Below are 17,598 nucleotides of genomic sequence, written 5' to 3' on the forward strand. Positions count from 1 at the left end.
TTTAGAATAAAAAGGTGCAAGGAACAGTGTAGGAAGTTAACCTCAAGGGACGATTTCTAGGTAGGCCTAAATTGCTCTTAAATTGCCTCCCAAAATATATTCCCCATATTGTCTTACAGATTTTTGTTTTTAATGGAGTTCTATTAGAAAGTAATGAGATTTGTAAATATTCTCTTTTAAACCTCTAATCCAAGTTTTAGTATAAAATACATTGATTTTTTTTTCACATGTCTGAGAACACCACCAAGAGTTTTATTAGAAAAGGGAAAGAGAAAATATATGTAGTTTTAGGACAAAAAGCAAATTAGAGCACAGCAAATTGGAGGCTTTTTCTGCCTTCACAGTAAGGATACTGTAATGGGAGGATTAGGGAAACATGATAGCTTTAGGAGCTCAGGAGCCCAAGCGACCTCTTTACTCTCTGTCATACATCAGAATCTACTTCTCCTAAAAACAAGAACCTAAACTCAGGCTGGTACTAATACTATAACTTAACTACATTATTGGTTAAATAGACTTTTATAGATTGTGAGAAGAAATATAATCACTCTAACAATTCTATTGGAAAATACATTTAGAACTCCAAACATCTAACTTCATTTTTTTTTCTTGATCTTGTTTTATTTTCATTGGCTAGGCTCCCTCAAATCATAAATATCTAACTTTAAATAAATTATTAAGCTATAACGTTTATAAGCCTGAACCTTTTTTCTTACCGTGTGCTCGTACCCGGCTTTCCTCTTCCTCTGCATTTCTGAGTATTTCTTTAGCATGATTCAGTGAGGATTCACATTGCAGAAGGTTTTTCACATGTGCAGCCAGTGAGTCTACACTGCTACCCCCACCATCCTCACTCTCTGACACACCCTCTTCCTCTCTGCTATCTGTTATACTTGTCTTGGGTGAAACATATGGAAAGAAGTTTAGAAGAACATCGGAAACTGATTCCAAAGACTCTGGTAAATTACTGTCCCACGAGCAGGAACCATTTCCATCACTGGCATCACTACTTGAATCACTTTTAATGACAGTCATCATAGGGATAATAATTTTATTCCCAATGGTTCCACTACACCCTTCAGGTTCAGACCTCATTACAGATTTGGCTGCTTGATATCGCCTAAGAGTTTCTTCTAATGCCATACTGACTTTGCTCTCTGCTTCCTGTAGAGGACTTCTTACTGTAGTTGAACTAATAAACTCCCAATTTTCAATGCCTCTCTGGCATTTCAAATTCGTCTGTGTGCCAATATCCTTCTGTATGCACCTGCTGCTTGGGCTTTCCTCTGTGAATGGCTGTCCCTGAAGCAAATCACCATTAGATACATCAGTGGAAGAGGGTTCTTTGAAGCAAACCACCTTCTTAGATTGTATAAATGAAATATCACTAATATCTCTGAAAGGGGCAAGGGGAGCAGGAAAATTGCATCGTTTCAGTGCTATATTTTCTGCCTCCATCAAAAGTGTCCGAATTTCCTTAAGAGTTTTAGAACTATTTTCCGCATCCTGGATTTCTTCAGAGCCAAGATCTCTAAAACCTGCAGATTCTGGTTTATTTATTACAACTCTGTCATCAGCCTGAGAATTTAAAAGCACATTATTTGAGCTAACACTGGAGTCAGAAGAATTCAAATTATCTATCAGCCTTTGGACATGTTCTGAAACAAGCTTGTGATTCTCACCATGTGAGTAAGTACCAGAGGGAACTGTGTGTAATTCAGTAATTTGATCAGCTTGCCCAAAAGCACTTGAGATCTTTAGAGCATCTTCAGTTAGACGTCTATCTGGCGAATCCTTTTGATAGAAAATACCTGGTTTCTCTCGGTGTGAAAAGGAACTAGGAAGAGCTGTTGGTAATACTGTTTTCTGACTAGGTGGTCCAGGAATTGTTGAAATCTTCAGCACATCTTCAGTTACACGTCTACCTGGCAATTCCTGTGGACTGAAAATACTTGATTTCTCTCTGTGAAAATAAGAACTAGAGAGAGGTATTGGTTTTCCAGTATTCACATCAGTTAGTTCAGGGACAGCTGAAATCTTTAGAATACCTTTACTTTGATCTCTATCTGGCAACTGCTGTTGAAATAAAATATCGGGCTTTACTGTTTGAGAATAGGAACTATGAAAAGCTGTCTGGGATGGAGTCTTCTGGTCATTTGGTGCAATCACAGTTGAAATCTTAGGCTTCTCTATTTGTGAGTAGGAACTAAGGGTAGCTGCTGGAAACTCAGTTTTCTGGTCATGTGGTATGTGCACAGTTGAAATCTTGAGTTTCTCTTTATGTGAATGTGAGTAGGAACTAGACGGTCCTATTGGTATCCCAGTCTTCTGCTCTGCTGGTATAGAAACAGGTGAAATTTTCAGAGCTTCTTCTGTGAGATGACTGTCTGGTAACTCCTGTTGAGAGATAACACTGGGCTTCTCTCTATGTGAGTAGTAACTTAAAGGTACTGTTGGTACCTCAGCCTTCTGGTCACCCTGTCCAGGAACAACAAAAACGTTTAAAGCTTCTTCAGTAACATCTGGCAACTCCTGCTGATGAAAAATACTGGGCTTCTCTCTATTTGAGTAGGAACGAGAGGATGCTATTTGTATCCCAGTCTTCTGGTCAGCAGGCCCAGGAACCCCTACTGCTTTCAAAGTTACTTCAGTAAGACCTGGCAACTCCTCCTGATAAGAAATGACAGACTGCTCTCTCTGTGGGTATGAATTAGAGGACAGGATGTTTATTCCAGTCTTCTGGTCAGCTGGTCCAGGAACTCTTAAAATTTTCAAACCTGCTTCAGTAAAACGTGGCAACTCTTGCTGGTAGGAAATAATGGGCTTCTCTCTGTGTGAGTAGGAAGTAGAGGTTACTGTCGATAACCCACTCTTCTGGTCAGCTGGTCCAGGAACATCTGAAACTTTCAGAGACTTTTCAGTTAGATGACTATCCGGCAACTCTTTTTGGTAAGAAGTATTAGGCTTTTCTGTATGTGAATAGAAAGAGGAGGTTACAGTAGATAACCCAGTCTTCTGGTCAGCTGGTTGAGGAACAGCTGAAACTTTCAGAGCTTCTTTAGTTAGCTGACTGTCTGGCAGGGCCTGTTGGTAGAAGACAACGGGCTTCTCTCTATGTGAGTATAAACTAGAGGATACTGATGGTGTCTCAGTCTTCTGGGCATCTGGTCCAGGAACAGGTGGAACTTTCAGAGCTTCTTCAGGTACGTGACTGTCTGATAGGGTCTGTTGGTAGAAAATGACAGGCTTCCCCCTATTTGAGTAGGGAGTAGAATGTACTGGTATTGTCTCAGTCTTCTGGTCAGCTGGTCCAGGAGCAGCTGAAACTTTCACAACCTCTTTATTTAGAGGACTGTCTAGCAGAGCCTGCTGGTAGAAAGTAATGGGCTTCTCTCCAAGTGCACTGGAACCTAAAGGTCCTGTTGGTATCTCAGTCTTCTTTTCAGAAGGTCCAGAAACAATGGAAACTTTCAGAGCCTCTTCAGGTAGATGACCATCTGCAAAGGCCTGTTTGTAGATAATAATGGGCTTCTCTCCAAGTGAGTAGGAAGTAGAGGTTATGGTTGGTATGCCAGTTGTCTGGTCAGCTGGTCCAGGAGCAGATGAAACTCTGAGAGCCTCTTCAGGTATCTGACTACCTAGCAATGCTGGTTGGTAGAAACCGCCAGGCTTTGCTCTATGTTGCGAGTAGGAAGGAGAGGTTACGGTTGGTGAGCCAGTTGTCTGGTCAACTGGTCCAGGAGCAACTGAAACTTTCAGAGACTGTCCAGGTAGATGACCATCTGGAAAGGCCTGTTTGTAGATAACAATGGGCTTCTCTCCAAATGAGCTGGAAGGAGAGGTTACAGTTGTTATGCCAATCGTTTGGTCAACTGGTCCAGGAGCAACTGAAACTTTCAAAGCCTCTTCAGGTAGATGACTATGTGGCAAGACCTGTTGGTAGAAAATACCAGGCTTCTCTGTGTGTGAATAGAAAGTAGAGGGTAAAGTTGGTATCCCAGTCTTCCGATCAGCTGGTCCAGGAACCGCTGAAACGTTCTTCGCCTCTTCAGTTAGATGACTACTTGGCAACGACTGTTGGTAGAAAATGCTGGGCTTCTCTCTATGTTGTGAGTAGGAAGTAGAGGTTGCAGTTGGTGTGCCAGTTGTCTGGTCAACTGGTTCATAGGCAACTGAAATTTTCAGAGCCTCTTCAGTTGGATGACTATGTGGCAAGACCTGTTGGTAGAAAATACCAGGCTTCTCTGTGTGTGAGTAGAAAGTAGAGGTTGAAGTAGGTGTCCCAGTCTTCTGATCAACTGGTCCAGGAACCGCTGAAACTTTCCGTGCCTCTTCAGTTAGATGACTACTTGGCAACGACTGTTGGTAGAAAATTCTGGGCTTCTCTCTATGTTGTGAGTAGGAAGTAGAGGTTGCAGCTGGTGTGCCAGTTGTTTGGTCAACTGGTTCATAGGCAACTGAAATTTTCAGAGCCTCTTCAGTTGGATGGTTATCTGGTAAGACCTGTTGGTAGAAAATACCAGGCTTCTCTGTGTGTGAGTAGGAAGTAGAAGTTGGAGTTGGTGTCCCAGTCTTCTGGTCAGCTGGTCCAGGAACAGCTGAAACTTTCTGTGCCTCTTCAGGTATATGACTACCTGGCAAGGTCTGTTGATAGAAAATATCAGGCTTCTCTCTTTGTGAGTAGAAAGTAGAAAGTACTCTTGGTATCCAAGTCTTCTGGTCACCTGGTCCAGTAACAGCTGAAACTTTCTGAGCCTCTTCAGGTATATGAGTACCTGGCAAGGCCTGTTGGTGGGAAATGCTGGGCTTTTCTCTATATTGTGAGTAGAAAGTTGAGGTTACAGTTGGTGTGCCAGTCTTCTGGTCTGCTGGTCCAGGAGCTACTGAAATTTTCAGAGCCTCTTTAGGCAGATGACTCTCTGGCAAGGTCTGTTGGTAAAAAATACCAGGCTTCTCTCTTTGCGAGTAGAAACTAGAGGGTACTGCTGGTGTGTCAGTCGTCTGGTCAGCTGGTCCAGGGAAGGCTGAAACTTTCAGACTCTCTTCAGGTAGACGACTGTCTGATAACACCTGTGGGTACAAAACACCAGGCTTCTCCCTCTGTGGGTAAGAACTAGACTGTACTGTTGGTATCTCAGTCTTCTGGTCAGCTGGTCCAGGGCCAGTTGAAACTTTCACAGCCTTTTCAGTTGGATGACTATCTGGTAACTCCTGCTGATAGAAAATACTGGGGTTCTCTCTATGTGAGAAGGAACCTAAAGGTACTGTTGGTGTTGGGACAGTCTTCTGGTCAGTCAGTCCAGGAATAGCAGACATTTTCAGAGATTCTCTAGGTAGATCACTGTCTGGCAACTCTTGCTGGTAGAAAATACTAGATTTCTCGCTATGTGAGTGAGAATTAGAGGACACTGTTGGTGTCCCAGTCTTCTGGGCAGCCAATACAGAAACAGCTGAAACCTTCAGAGCTTCTTCAGGGAAAAGAAAGTCTGGCAGGGTCTGCTGGGAAAAAATAATGGGCTTCTCTCTTTGTGAGTAGAAACTAGATGGTGCTGAGGGTATCCCAGTCTTCTGATCACCGGGTACAGGAACAACTGATAGTTTCAGAGCCTCTTCAGTTAGATGACTATTGGGTAAGGTCTGCTGATAGAAAGCACCAGGCTTTTCTCCAAGTGAAGAGGACACAGAGGAAGTAGAGGTTACAGTTGGTGTCCCTGTCTTTCCGTCAGCTGGTCCAGAAACAGCTGAATTTTTCAGAACCTCTTCAGGTAGTTGGCTGTCCAGCAAGGCCTGTTGGTAGAAAATAAGGAGCTTCTCTCTGTGTGAGTATGCATTAGAGGGTACTGTTGGTAGGCCAGTCTTCTGGTCAGCTGGTCCAGCAACAGCTGAAACTTTCAGACCCTCTTCAGGTAGATGACTGTCTGCTAACACGTGTGGGTACAAAATACTAGGCTTTTCTCTCTGTGAGTAAGAACTAGACTGTACTGCTGGTATCTCAGTCTTCTGGTCAGCTGGTCCAGGAGTGACCGAAACTTTAAGAGTCTCTTCAGTTTGATGACTATCTGGGAACTCTTGTTGGTAAAAAATACCAGGCTTCTCTCTATGTGAATGGGGAGTAGAGAGTACTGTTGCTGTCCCAGTCTTCTGGTCAGCCGGTCCAGACATAGCTGAAACTTTCAGAGCCTGATTAGTTAGATGACCATCTGGCAAGGTCTGTCGATAGAAAAAGAGGAGGTCCTCTCCATGTGACTGGGATGTAGAGGATACTGTAGGTATTCCAGTTTTCTGCTCCACTGGGCCAGGAGCAGCTGAAACTTTCAAAGGCTCTTCAGTTAAGTTACTCTCTGGTAACTCTTGTTGGTAAAAAATACCAGGCTTCTCTCTATGTGAGTAGGAAGTAGAAGTTAGAGTTGGTAAGCCAGTTGTCTGGTCAGTTGGTCCAGGAACAGTTAAAACTTTCAAAGCCTCTTCAGTTAGATGACTGTCTGGCAAGCCCTGCTGGTAGAAAATACTGGGCTTCCCCCTGTGTGAGTGGGAACTAGAGAGTACTGTTGGTGTTGCAGTCTTCTGGTAAGCTGGTTCAGGAATAGCTGTGACTTTCAGAGTCTCTTCAGTTAGATGAGTATCTGCTAATGGCCTTTGGTTGAGAGTATCAGTGTGTTGACCAGTAGTAGTTTCTAGAAGAGAACTTACAGTCAACTGAGACAGGTCCTCAAGGGACAAGGATAAATGAGATCCAATGTCTGAATCAACAGGAGTGGTAGTGATGCCTGACTTCAAGTTGGAATCAGTAACTTTAGCTATGCCTCCTTTAGAAGCATCTCCTAAAGAAAAAGAGATTTTAATATTATATAAAATTTTCTATTTTAAAATTCTGTGTGCTGAAAAAAAGCAAGCTTTGAGCCTTTAAAAAGCTTCTAGAAATGAATCCTAAGGAAACAGCCATCAAAGGAGACAAATATTTGCACACAAATATATTAATTAGAAAACCAAGTAAAAATATTTTAAATCTTCAACAACAGAGTAACGGTTATAAACAATAGTATATCCAGCAGATGAAATATTATAAGGATCTTAAAACTTGGATTTTTAGAGAATTATCAATGAGATGGGATAATGCTGTTGGGTCTAGGATTTGATTTCACCCCATTTACAATCTGTTATTGTGTCTTGTAGGCTAGCATAAGACATAAGGTCTTCAGTCAGAGACAAAAGACTTTATGATCCCTGGTACAGCAAAGGATCATCAGCTTATTTTCATGGGTTCCTCTTGCACCCAAAGTCCTACAGGGGCAGTACAATATGGCCTACAGGGATGCTATGCGTGCAGTGAGTTTGAAGGACTCTCCCAACAAATGCACCCTGTATAATGTATATATATTTAAGTACATAAAACTGAAAAAGACTCTAAAGGTTACTCTGAAGAGTTTGAACTTAATTCCATATGGCATGGCAAGTTGTTTACAGTTTTAAAGTTTTCAAGATGAGTGAGAAGGGAATGTAAAAATCTGGGTTGCACAATCCAACGAACATTTCTATAGAAATGTTCTATATCTGCATTAATACAATAATTCTAAATGAAAGCAGTTTTAAACAGCAGTGCAAAGTAAGTGACTGCAACAGAAATGACAGGATTTGACAAGCTGTCCATTCATTCATTGTTCATTCAAAATACATGAATGCTTATTATGTGCTAGGCACTGTTCTACATACAGCAATAAACGAACAGACAATAATCCCTACCTCACAGAGCTTATCTGTATTTTAGCAGAAGGAGGCTGACAATAAACTGGTAAAATATATGATGTGTCAGATGGTGTTAAGATGATTGATATGTAGAGCAAGTATTATCCATACTTTACGTATAGGGAAACCGAGTTGCAAAGACGACCATGTAACAGTGCTTCTCAGTGTTGGGATCTTGTTAACTTGCAGATTCTGACCCAGTAGGTCTGGATGGGACCTGAAATTCTGCATTTCTAACAAGCTCCCCAGGGATGCCAAATGTTATTGGTCCTCAGACCACATTTTAAGTGCAAAGATACATAGTTTTTCTAGAATTGTAGGCGGGTAAGTGACAAAAACTGGTACTTTAACCCTTGAACTCTAAATCCAAATTCTGAGCTCTTTCCACTACAACTGACTGGCTTTCTATAGCCACTGACGAGCTCCAAAGGAGCTGAATATAGAATGAAATGGGTAGAGGCGTGAATTTTAAAGTAAAGAACTAGAAGTATCAAGTATTAACTCTTCAAGAAAAGTAAAAAATTTAAAAATGCAACATGCACTGTAACTTGAGAAGGAATATGGGTTACAAAATTTTGTGAGGTTCTTGCCTGCTGGGTCTAAAGAAAATAAGAAAAGTTTTTTGTGAGGAAACAGAACAGGCTCAAGAAGTTAATAAACCAAAACAGATTAACAAAACAAAACCTTGGTTTTCTAAATGATTGCCTAATTTCTCAAAGTTTTTACATCCCTTTGGCCATTACAAATTATTAGTGACACCATGAATGGGGACAAATGACATAAATAGCTAAGGAGTTAAGATGTACAGTCCAGGTCCTTGAAAGATCCAGAAGGTTACATAAGATAAGGTCTTCTTAACCTCAGGGGTAAAGGAAAAGATTAGTAAAGAAAACTGGAAGAACAACTATAGGTTAAGTGCAGGAGGAGATGCATGACGTTAAAGAAGAATTCTTGTCAGTTCCATATAAAGTTAAGGAGATATATGTCAAACTGTCAGAAGAATGGTGATCACAAATCCACTAATTATGAATTTTAAAATATGTCTATGTAAGTAAGGAGTTCATGATGAAAAATGGTATGTTTTTAGAGTGCTTATTATTCTCAGCCCTGGGAAAGAAGAATACACTAAGCGTGAGTGTTACAATATTATTATATACTGATCAAATCTTTGGAGATTCATTTTCAGAAGTAGGGGTGAGTTGAAGAGGTAAGTTTCGACCAAGAAGAGGAACATGGCTGCCAGAAAAGGACTATACTATACCAAAGTTGTATATTGGTCGGAACTGTATGCCTCCTAGAGATGACATTAAGACTAACAACTGGGTACAACTTACTCAAGAACTCTTCTCCATACTAAGGTGCTTAGTAACACAGAAGGCTTCCTTAGGTGATAAAGACAGTACGGTTTTATTTTCCCAAGTATATACTGGCATAAGAAGAATAAGCAAGCCCTTTATTTCTTACAGACAAAATGAGGTACAATTCCATACTTCCATTTTACATATGACTAAGAGCCTCTTACCAGTAATCGTTCCAAGTGAATTATTATGGGTTTTAATACCAGCACACACAAATAAATTACTATAGCTCTAATTTTGAGCCCTCTAATCCAGTCACTAATAAGTCTGTAACGGGGCTAGGAAGATAGTGGGGAGGATGGTTAATGGGTACAAAAATGTAGTTAGAATGAATAAGCTCTAGAATATGATATAGTACAACAGGGTGACTACAGTCAACAATTATTTAGAACACATTTTAAATTAACTAAAAGAGTATAACTGGACTTTTCACAACATAAAGAAATAATGAATGCTTGAGGTAACAGATACTCCATATACCTTGATGTGATTATTGCATATCATATGTTTGTGTCAAAATATCTCATGTACCCCATAAATATATACACCTACTATGTTCTCATAAAATTAAAATAAAAAAGTTTTTTAAAAAAGTCTGGCAAAAGCACCTATTGTGTGTACAGAGAAGTAAACTCAAATTCATGTAGTTTTTAAAAAGACACCAGTGATATTTTAAATGGGTCTTTGTCATCATTGCTGTTATTTTTGCTTTCTAATTACTATATCATTTTTATGAGTTCCTAATTATTAATTATTGATAACTAAATAATTTTAATTTTGCTGTATTTGGTTAATCCCTCAGTAAACTCATAGATGTTTACTTCAACATTCATTACTTTAAACTACATTCTCTCATAACTAAACTATAACACAAGTATATCACAGTTCAAACAGGAATTTTTGATACTCTTATTAGCACAGCGGATGTAAATATAACCCTTCCAAAGTTCCTGCATACTGATAATTCATTAATGTTGTCCTGTTGATAAATGTATGCCATTTAAATAACTTGCAATACAAAATCAAGTTAAATGTAATAAAAGTGCTTAGTTTCAAAAGATAATAGGGCACTGTTTTATAACACAAAAATCACATATACAAGCTAACACTATAGCCTACAATTTAATTCCTAATTTTGTTGTTGCTATCACTAAGTTCTTTTTCAATGTGAAAGCAGGTATTGTTAGGTTAAGTGCGTTATACACTCTTCCTCATTCCTAAGTGGGCAGGGGTTTCAAAAAGCTAATGAACTGCTGGTGTTGTGAAAAGTTCATGAACTCAGTACTCAAACATCAAATCCCAAACACTACTTCCTAACAGAATAACCCTGGGAAAGTTATACCCTCGTCATAGTAATGCCCAGTCATCAAACCACCCTGATAGGTGCACCCCTAACTCAAAGAAGTTCCTTCTGGGACAGGAGAAGATGTAATTTCAGATCCTGCTTCTAGGCTCCTCATCTTTAACAGAACCCTTCAAAGTCCTGCCCCAAACTAAAGTCCTCCCCTACTCTGAGCCACACTTAGGTTCCCTTCCTGCCCTGAGTAACTTGCATCTTCAAGGGAGAAGATACCCAACAAATAACAACCTAAGGTAGTAAGGTTAAACAAAAGACTGGGCGTCAATAAAAATTATGGCAGGAAAACTAATAGAAAAATCAATTAGGTTTAGAGGCAGGGAACATAAACCCCAATACCCACCAAACAACATAAAGTAAGACATACAGGCCATTCAAGTCATAGAGACAGCTTCATGTTAGAGATCAATAAAATAGTGATAAGATACTAATCCATAGGCTTTCATTACAACTGACACATAGTCAATGAAATATGATACTTACATTTATTTGATCCACTTTCTTGAGAACTGATCCCTGCCAAAATACAAAACCTACCATCTTATTCTACCCCTCTCCAGTCCACCCAGGCACATTAATTCATTTAATATTCATCGATTCATTAAGTCATTCAACAGATACTTATTGAGCAGCTTTCACGGCCAGGTGCAAAAATATATATATTACCAAAGCCCCAGCTCTACCCTCAAAGAACTTAAAGTCCTGTGGGAGATAGAAACAAGTGAAAAAAAGCAATTACTAAATTCAGTGTAAGGGCAGTGATTAGGGAGGTTGTTTACAGGACACTATAGTAACATATATAAGGAGTATCTGGCTCTTTCTTAAAGAGTCATGGTGAATAGCAAAAAACAGAAACATTTTCCTGAAAGACAGCAAAGCTCAGAATGAAAGGATAAAACTAGAAATGAGGCAAAAATGGGCACAGAAAGAATAGGGAAGCATTCCAAGTAGAGAAAATAGCATCTATGAGATCAAGGAGACAAGAGGGTCTAGCATCATGAAGAAATGACAGTTCACTATGAAAAAAGAGGCAAATATAAGGCTACGAAGGTAAGCAGGGACCTTCTACTATGTACTAAGGAGTTTAGAATTTACCCTGAGGTTAACAATGGAAAGCAAGAACTCCAAACTAGGAAGTGACATTATCAAGCCTGCCCTGTAAACAGACTATTTTCACTTAATACAAAAAAAGAGTGGCAGAGATGATGATCAGTTTTCCATTACTAATGCAGTAATTCAGAAAAGAGAATGGGAGTCTGATAGTCAGAATCAACGGGATTGAGTGATTGGGCAGGGATGAGGGTGAAAGAAGAATACAAGTTTCTAGCTTGGCTAATAAGTAGACACTCATTCCCTGAAAAGAAATAGAGAAGGAAGAGTAGGTTTAAAGAGATGATTGGTTCCATTTTTAAAGTTCTGACATTAAGATGCCTTTGGGACATCCAAATGAAGACATTCCACAGTAGTCAGATACAAACATTTGGAGTGTAAGATATATCTAGATAGAGTCCTACAATTGGAAGTCATCAGTCACAGAAAATAACTGAAGACCTGGGTGTTGATATTACCTAGGAAGAAGTTAAAATCCTTTCTTGCACAAAGCATTGTTTTCTACTATGTCACTACCTGATGCTGTAAACAAGCTGAGGCAGCCAGTACCGTACCACTAACTGATGAACTCTTAAGTTAGGAAACAATCATCGAGACTCTTTCATGCCTTTATCATATGCCAAGATTTGTGTTAAGTATATAATAGAAATTAAATTGGTGCCCTCTCTGAGAAAGAATTTGGATAAACCGATGGTGTATATGTTTATGGTAAGGTTATAAAGGCATTCAAAACTTCAGAAACAGAGAGAACAATATGGAATGAAGCTATCAAAATCCTCTTAGAGAAAGTGGGACTTTGGGCAAGTCACTTAATTTCTCTAAGTTTCATTTTGCTCAGATAGCAAATAGAATAATAGCAGTGCCCATCATCATAAGTCAGATACAAATATAAAACAATATGGCATAATAATACGATAAAAGAATCTACTGTGCATACCTAATCCAAAAATCTGAAATCCAAAATGCGCTAATGAGTAATTCCTTTGAATATCACATCAGCGGTCAAAAAGTTTCAGATTTTGGACCATTTCGGATTGCGGATTTTCAGATTAGGGACGCTCGACCTGTATTATATAACTAATGTACATTACAATAATAACATGTAAAATGCTTAGCAATGTGAACAAGCAATAACTGTCAGCTATTATTAATAGTTCAGGATGGGGACTACATATTTTAGAAAAGTTAGGAAAGTTTCATGGCATAGGTGTCCCCACATTCTGTGGCTTGAGATCCCTGAGTTTATTCAATATTGCCTGAGAAAGATCTTTACCTCGCTTCCCCCATATGATTATTTCTACCAACAACCAAAGACAATAGCACATCGAAGTCAAGTTTTCGAAACTCCAGTTGTCTTCTGTTCCCTGACAAAATGACACAAATTTGCGTTTCCCTCCATTTCCCTAGAAACCAAAAGCCAATCAGATAAAGACTGAAAGGTAGAAAGTGAAAGGCAGACTGGCTAAGGACCTCCAGACTGGAGAACAACACGGCAATTACTTTCTCAGTTTTCTTTTTAACTGTCATATCTGAGGCTGGACTCTGGAGAGGCCTACTATGTGGAACTAAGGCCAGAAATAGAAATAGGAATAGGAATAGTGGGAAAGAGAAAGGGAAGGAAGGAGGGCGGAAAGAAGTCCAAGCAAAGCCTGCTGTCTATGGCCCAAGGACCAAGAAACGGGCAGCCCAGCAAACTTAGCAGACAGTCCCATTTCCCCACACCCTACTCCAACCCAGCAGCAACAGGTAAGCTTGCACCACCTGAACTGTAGTACCAGCAGAAACCAGGTAGAGAGTCCCAATAGATTTGGCATCTCCCTGTCCTCTAGCCAGCAACAAAAGGAGACCTAAGTCCACCATCTCCTAATTCTCCTGCGGTAAAAGGCAGCCCAGGTAGGCACTTTCCTTCCCCAGTGGCACTGGCAAAAATTGAATGGGAAGTCCACTAGCACTGAGAAACCCAGAGAGTAGGTTCAAGGAAATGTTCTCCATCCCAGGGCCCAGCATCCTACCTAGATGCATCAGGAGGCCTAGAAAAGCATTTTCTAACTCCATGAATGCCATCAACAAGAATCAAGTGGGTGACTCACTGACACCAGGTGGTCCAGGGGCAGGCCTAGGGAAATGTTCTCTACTCTATGGGTTAGCATCTCCCCCTTTCCACACAGCAGCAGCAGACCTTGAGAAAGACCATTCCACCTACATAAGCATCACCGACAGGGACTGAGTGGGAGCCTCAATGGTACCACTGAAATAGACCAGAATGCAACTCCCCTGAAAACTGAATTATCTTTGGGATCACAGCCACATAAATAGGCCAGAACCTACATGGAAAACCTAAATAGAGCAACTGCCTGCTAAACAGAAGATTATAAATAGGAATCAAAGTCTCCTAACATAATATCCAAAATGTCCAGGATATAATTTGTTTTTACCACTAAGAACCAGGAAAATCACAAATTGATTGAGAAAAGACAATCAAGGCTGGCTGTTGTTGCTCACGCCTGTAATCCCAGCTCTTTGGGAGGCTGAGGTGGGTGGATCACTTAAGGTCAGGAGTTCAAGACCAGCCTGGCCAACACGGTGAAACCCCGTCTCTACTAAAAATACAAAAAATTAGCTGGGTGTGGTGGTACACGCCTAAGATTCCAGCTACGAGGGAGGCTGAGACACAAGAATCGCTTGAACCCAGGAGGCAGAGGTTGCAGCGAGCCGAGAGAGAGAGAAAGAGACAGAGACAGAGAGAGAGTGTGTGAACGCGATAGAGAGGGAGAAGACAATCAAATGATGCAAACAAGATGAGTTAAATTCAAAGAAATAAAGTCTGAAAACATTCCAAATTTGACGAGACATAAACTTATAGATTAAAGAAGGTAAGTCAGCTCCAAACAGGAAACCCAAAGAAATCCACACCAAGGGCCGGGCTCCGTGGCTCACGCCTATAATCCCAGCACTTTGGGAGGTTGATGCAGGCGGATCACTTGAGATCAGGAGTTGGAAACCAGCCTGGCCAACACGGTGAAACCCCATATCTACCAAAAATGTAAAAAAATTAGCCGGGCGTTGATGGCACACACCTGTAATCCCAGCTAATTGGGAGGCTGAGGTAGGAGAATGGCGTGAACCCAGGAGATGGAGCTTGCAGTGAGCCGAGATCATGCCACTGCACTCTAGCTTGGGCGACAGAGCGAGACTCCATCTCATAAATTAATAAATAAATAAATAATAAAAATAAATAAAGTGAAATTCTAAAATATGTTCATGAAACCCATAGTAAGGCAAGACAAGAGAAACAGGAATAAAGTGAAAATAAATAAAAAAATTGCAGACTTAAGGCATAATAGATCAATATTAACTTCAGGTATAAACTGTCTAAATAAACAAACTACGCCTGTAATCCCAGCACCAAGGAGACCAAGGTGGATCACAAGGTCAAGAGATCGAGACCATCTTAGCCAACATGGTGAAAGCCTGTTCCCACTAAAAATACAAAAATTAGCCAGGCATGGTGGTGTGTGCCTGTAGTCCCAGCTACTCGGGAGGCTGAGGCAGGAGAATCGCTTGAACCTGGGAGGCAGAGGTTGCAGTGAGCCGAGATCATACCACTATACTCCAGCCTGGCGACACAGCGAGACTCCATCTCAAAATAAATAAACAAACAAACTAAAATACAGATATTAGCAGAGTGGATTTTTTTAAAATGACCCAATTACATGATGTCTACAAAAAAATTCACTTCAAACATAATGACATAGGAAGACTGAAACTAAAAGACAGATAAAAAGGCTGGGTATGGTGGCTTATGCCTGTAATCCCAGCACTTCGGAAAGTCAAGATGGGAGGATCAGGCTTTGAAAGGCCAGGAGCTGAAAACCAGCCTGGGCAACATAGCAAGACCTTGTCTCTACACACACACACAAAAAAGATTAGCTGGGCATGGTAGGGTGCATCTACAGTCCTAGCTACTCAGAGGGTGAGACAGAAGGACTGCTTGAGCCTAGGAATTCAAGGCTGCTGTGAGCTATGATCATATCACTGCACTCTAGCCTGGGCAACAGAGTGAGACCTTATCTCGAGGAGGAGGAGGAGGCGGAGGCGGAGGAGGAGGGGGAGGCGGAGGGGGAGGGGGGGGTTCCCAACAGCGGCCGGGCGGCACTGCGCCTGCGTCAGGCAGTAACGTCACACGCCAGCGTCGCCGGCGCCTCGAGGTACGCCACTCAAGCCCTGCCCAGGAATCCGAAGGCGTCCCGCCCCATTTCCTNAAGAAGAAGAAGAAGAGGAGGAGGAGGAGGAGGAGGAGGAAGAAGAAGAAGAAGAAGAAGAAGAAGAAGAAGAAGAAGAGGAGGAGGAAGAGGAGGAAGAAGAAGAAGAAGAAGAAGAAGAGGAGGAGGAGGAGGAGGAAGAGGAAGAAGAAGAAGAAGAAGAAGAAGAAGAAGAAGAGGAGGAGGAGGAGGAGGAGGAAGAAGAAGAAGAAGAAGAAGAAGAGGAGGAGGAGGAGGAGGAAGAGGAAGAAGAAGAAGAAGAAGGAAGAAGAGGAAGAAAGAGGAAGAGAAGGAAGAAGAAAGAAGAAGAAAAGGAGGAGGAGGGGGAGAAGAAGAAGAGGAAGAAGAAGAAAGAAAACAACTATTATGTAGGAGTGGCTATATAAGATAATCTTCAGAACAAAGAAAATTACTAGGGACAAAGAGGAATCTTACATAATGATAAAGGATCAATCCACCAAGAAGACATAGCAATCCTAAATGTACGTGCAACAAAATCCAGTGTGACACAGTAAAGGCACTAAGAAATGGAAATGGAAACTGAAGAGGTAAGAACTAAATCAGAGTAAGAATTTAAACAAAATATCTGCCCTTTTTGGTATTTTCTATTGGCCTCTTTCTGCTATTGTATTCCATGAGGTACTATCCTTGACATTTTGCTTTTCTCTCTACCAATGCTCCTTCAGAAAGCTTAAATACTCTTATGGCATAATTTTAATCATAAATTATTTAAGATCTTCCAAATTTGTATTTCCTATTTCCCATTTATTCAAGTGGCTTTGAAGACACTTCAAACCAAATGATCTCCTGACAAATCAAACTCAGTATGTCCAAAACTAAATTGACTACCCTGCTTTCTAATGGTGTCACCAATTCTTTTTCAACAATCCAGATCCAAACTTGTTTCCAATTTATCTTGTAATTTAAACTATTCAAATTATGTTAAGTGTAGCTACTTTACCTGATATGTAAATTATCTTTACTCATACTTTGGAGCCAATTTGAGATGAAGCTCGGCAGTCACTTTCTGCTTGTTATGAAATAGGACCCAGAGGTTTGCCAATAAGAAATCAGGGCAACTAATATCAAGGGACCATTTCAATACAATATGAATCAAACATGGACATAAATATTTCTTTCATTTGCCTCCTCTTCACCCTATTGATGAGGGAGGGATTCCTGCTTGATGGTTCTGGATTGGCTAAATACAACACTGGACAGAGGAGACTGACAGTATTTATTAGTCACATATACTCACAGCTGGGGAAGACACCAGGTCATGCAGGGCCACATGGGGGTTGTACATGTGAACAGAATGAGTAAACAGAAACTATGGGAGGCAGCCTTACAGTAGCAAGAAGAGAGGGTGATTTTTTTTATTTCTGTAGGAGGATGTGATTGGCTTGTTTGAATAATTTCACAGGTTAGCATGGGATGGAAATCTATTAGGTTGAGTACCAGGAATCCCTCCCTCATCAATAGGGTGAAGAGGAGGCAAATGAAAGAAATATTTCTGTCCATGTTTGATTCATATGTATTGAAATGATCCCTTGATATTAGTTGCCCTGATTTCTTATTTTTTATTGGCAAACCTCTGGGTCCTATTTCATAACAAGCAGAAAGTGACTGCCGAGCTTCATCTCAAATTGGCTCCAAAGTATGAGTTAAGACAATTTACATATCAGGTAAAGTAGCTACACTTAACATAATTTGAATAGTTTAAATTACAAGATAAACTGGAAACAAGTTTGGATAAATTAGAATACAG

At 40.5% G+C, this 17,598-nt stretch overlaps 1 protein-coding gene across 1 annotated transcript in view; it reads right to left on the reverse strand.

Annotated features, from left to right (window-relative positions):
- Window positions 1-17,598, reverse strand: part of ALMS1 (ALMS1 centrosome and basal body associated protein) — a 236,937-nt gene that overhangs the window by 163,441 nt on the left and 55,898 nt on the right. The window contains exon 8 of the mRNA XM_017876541.1: window positions 717-6,821. Within this exon, the coding sequence (XP_017732030.1) occupies window positions 717-6,821 (6,105 nt within the window). The remainder of the gene's footprint in view (window positions 1-716; window positions 6,822-17,598) is intronic.

Source organism: Rhinopithecus bieti, unplaced genomic scaffold (genome assembly GCF_001698545.2).
Source record: "Rhinopithecus bieti isolate Rb0 unplaced genomic scaffold, ASM169854v2 scaffold_1058, whole genome shotgun sequence".
Classification (NCBI taxonomy): Eukaryota; Metazoa; Chordata; class Mammalia; order Primates; family Cercopithecidae; genus Rhinopithecus; species Rhinopithecus bieti.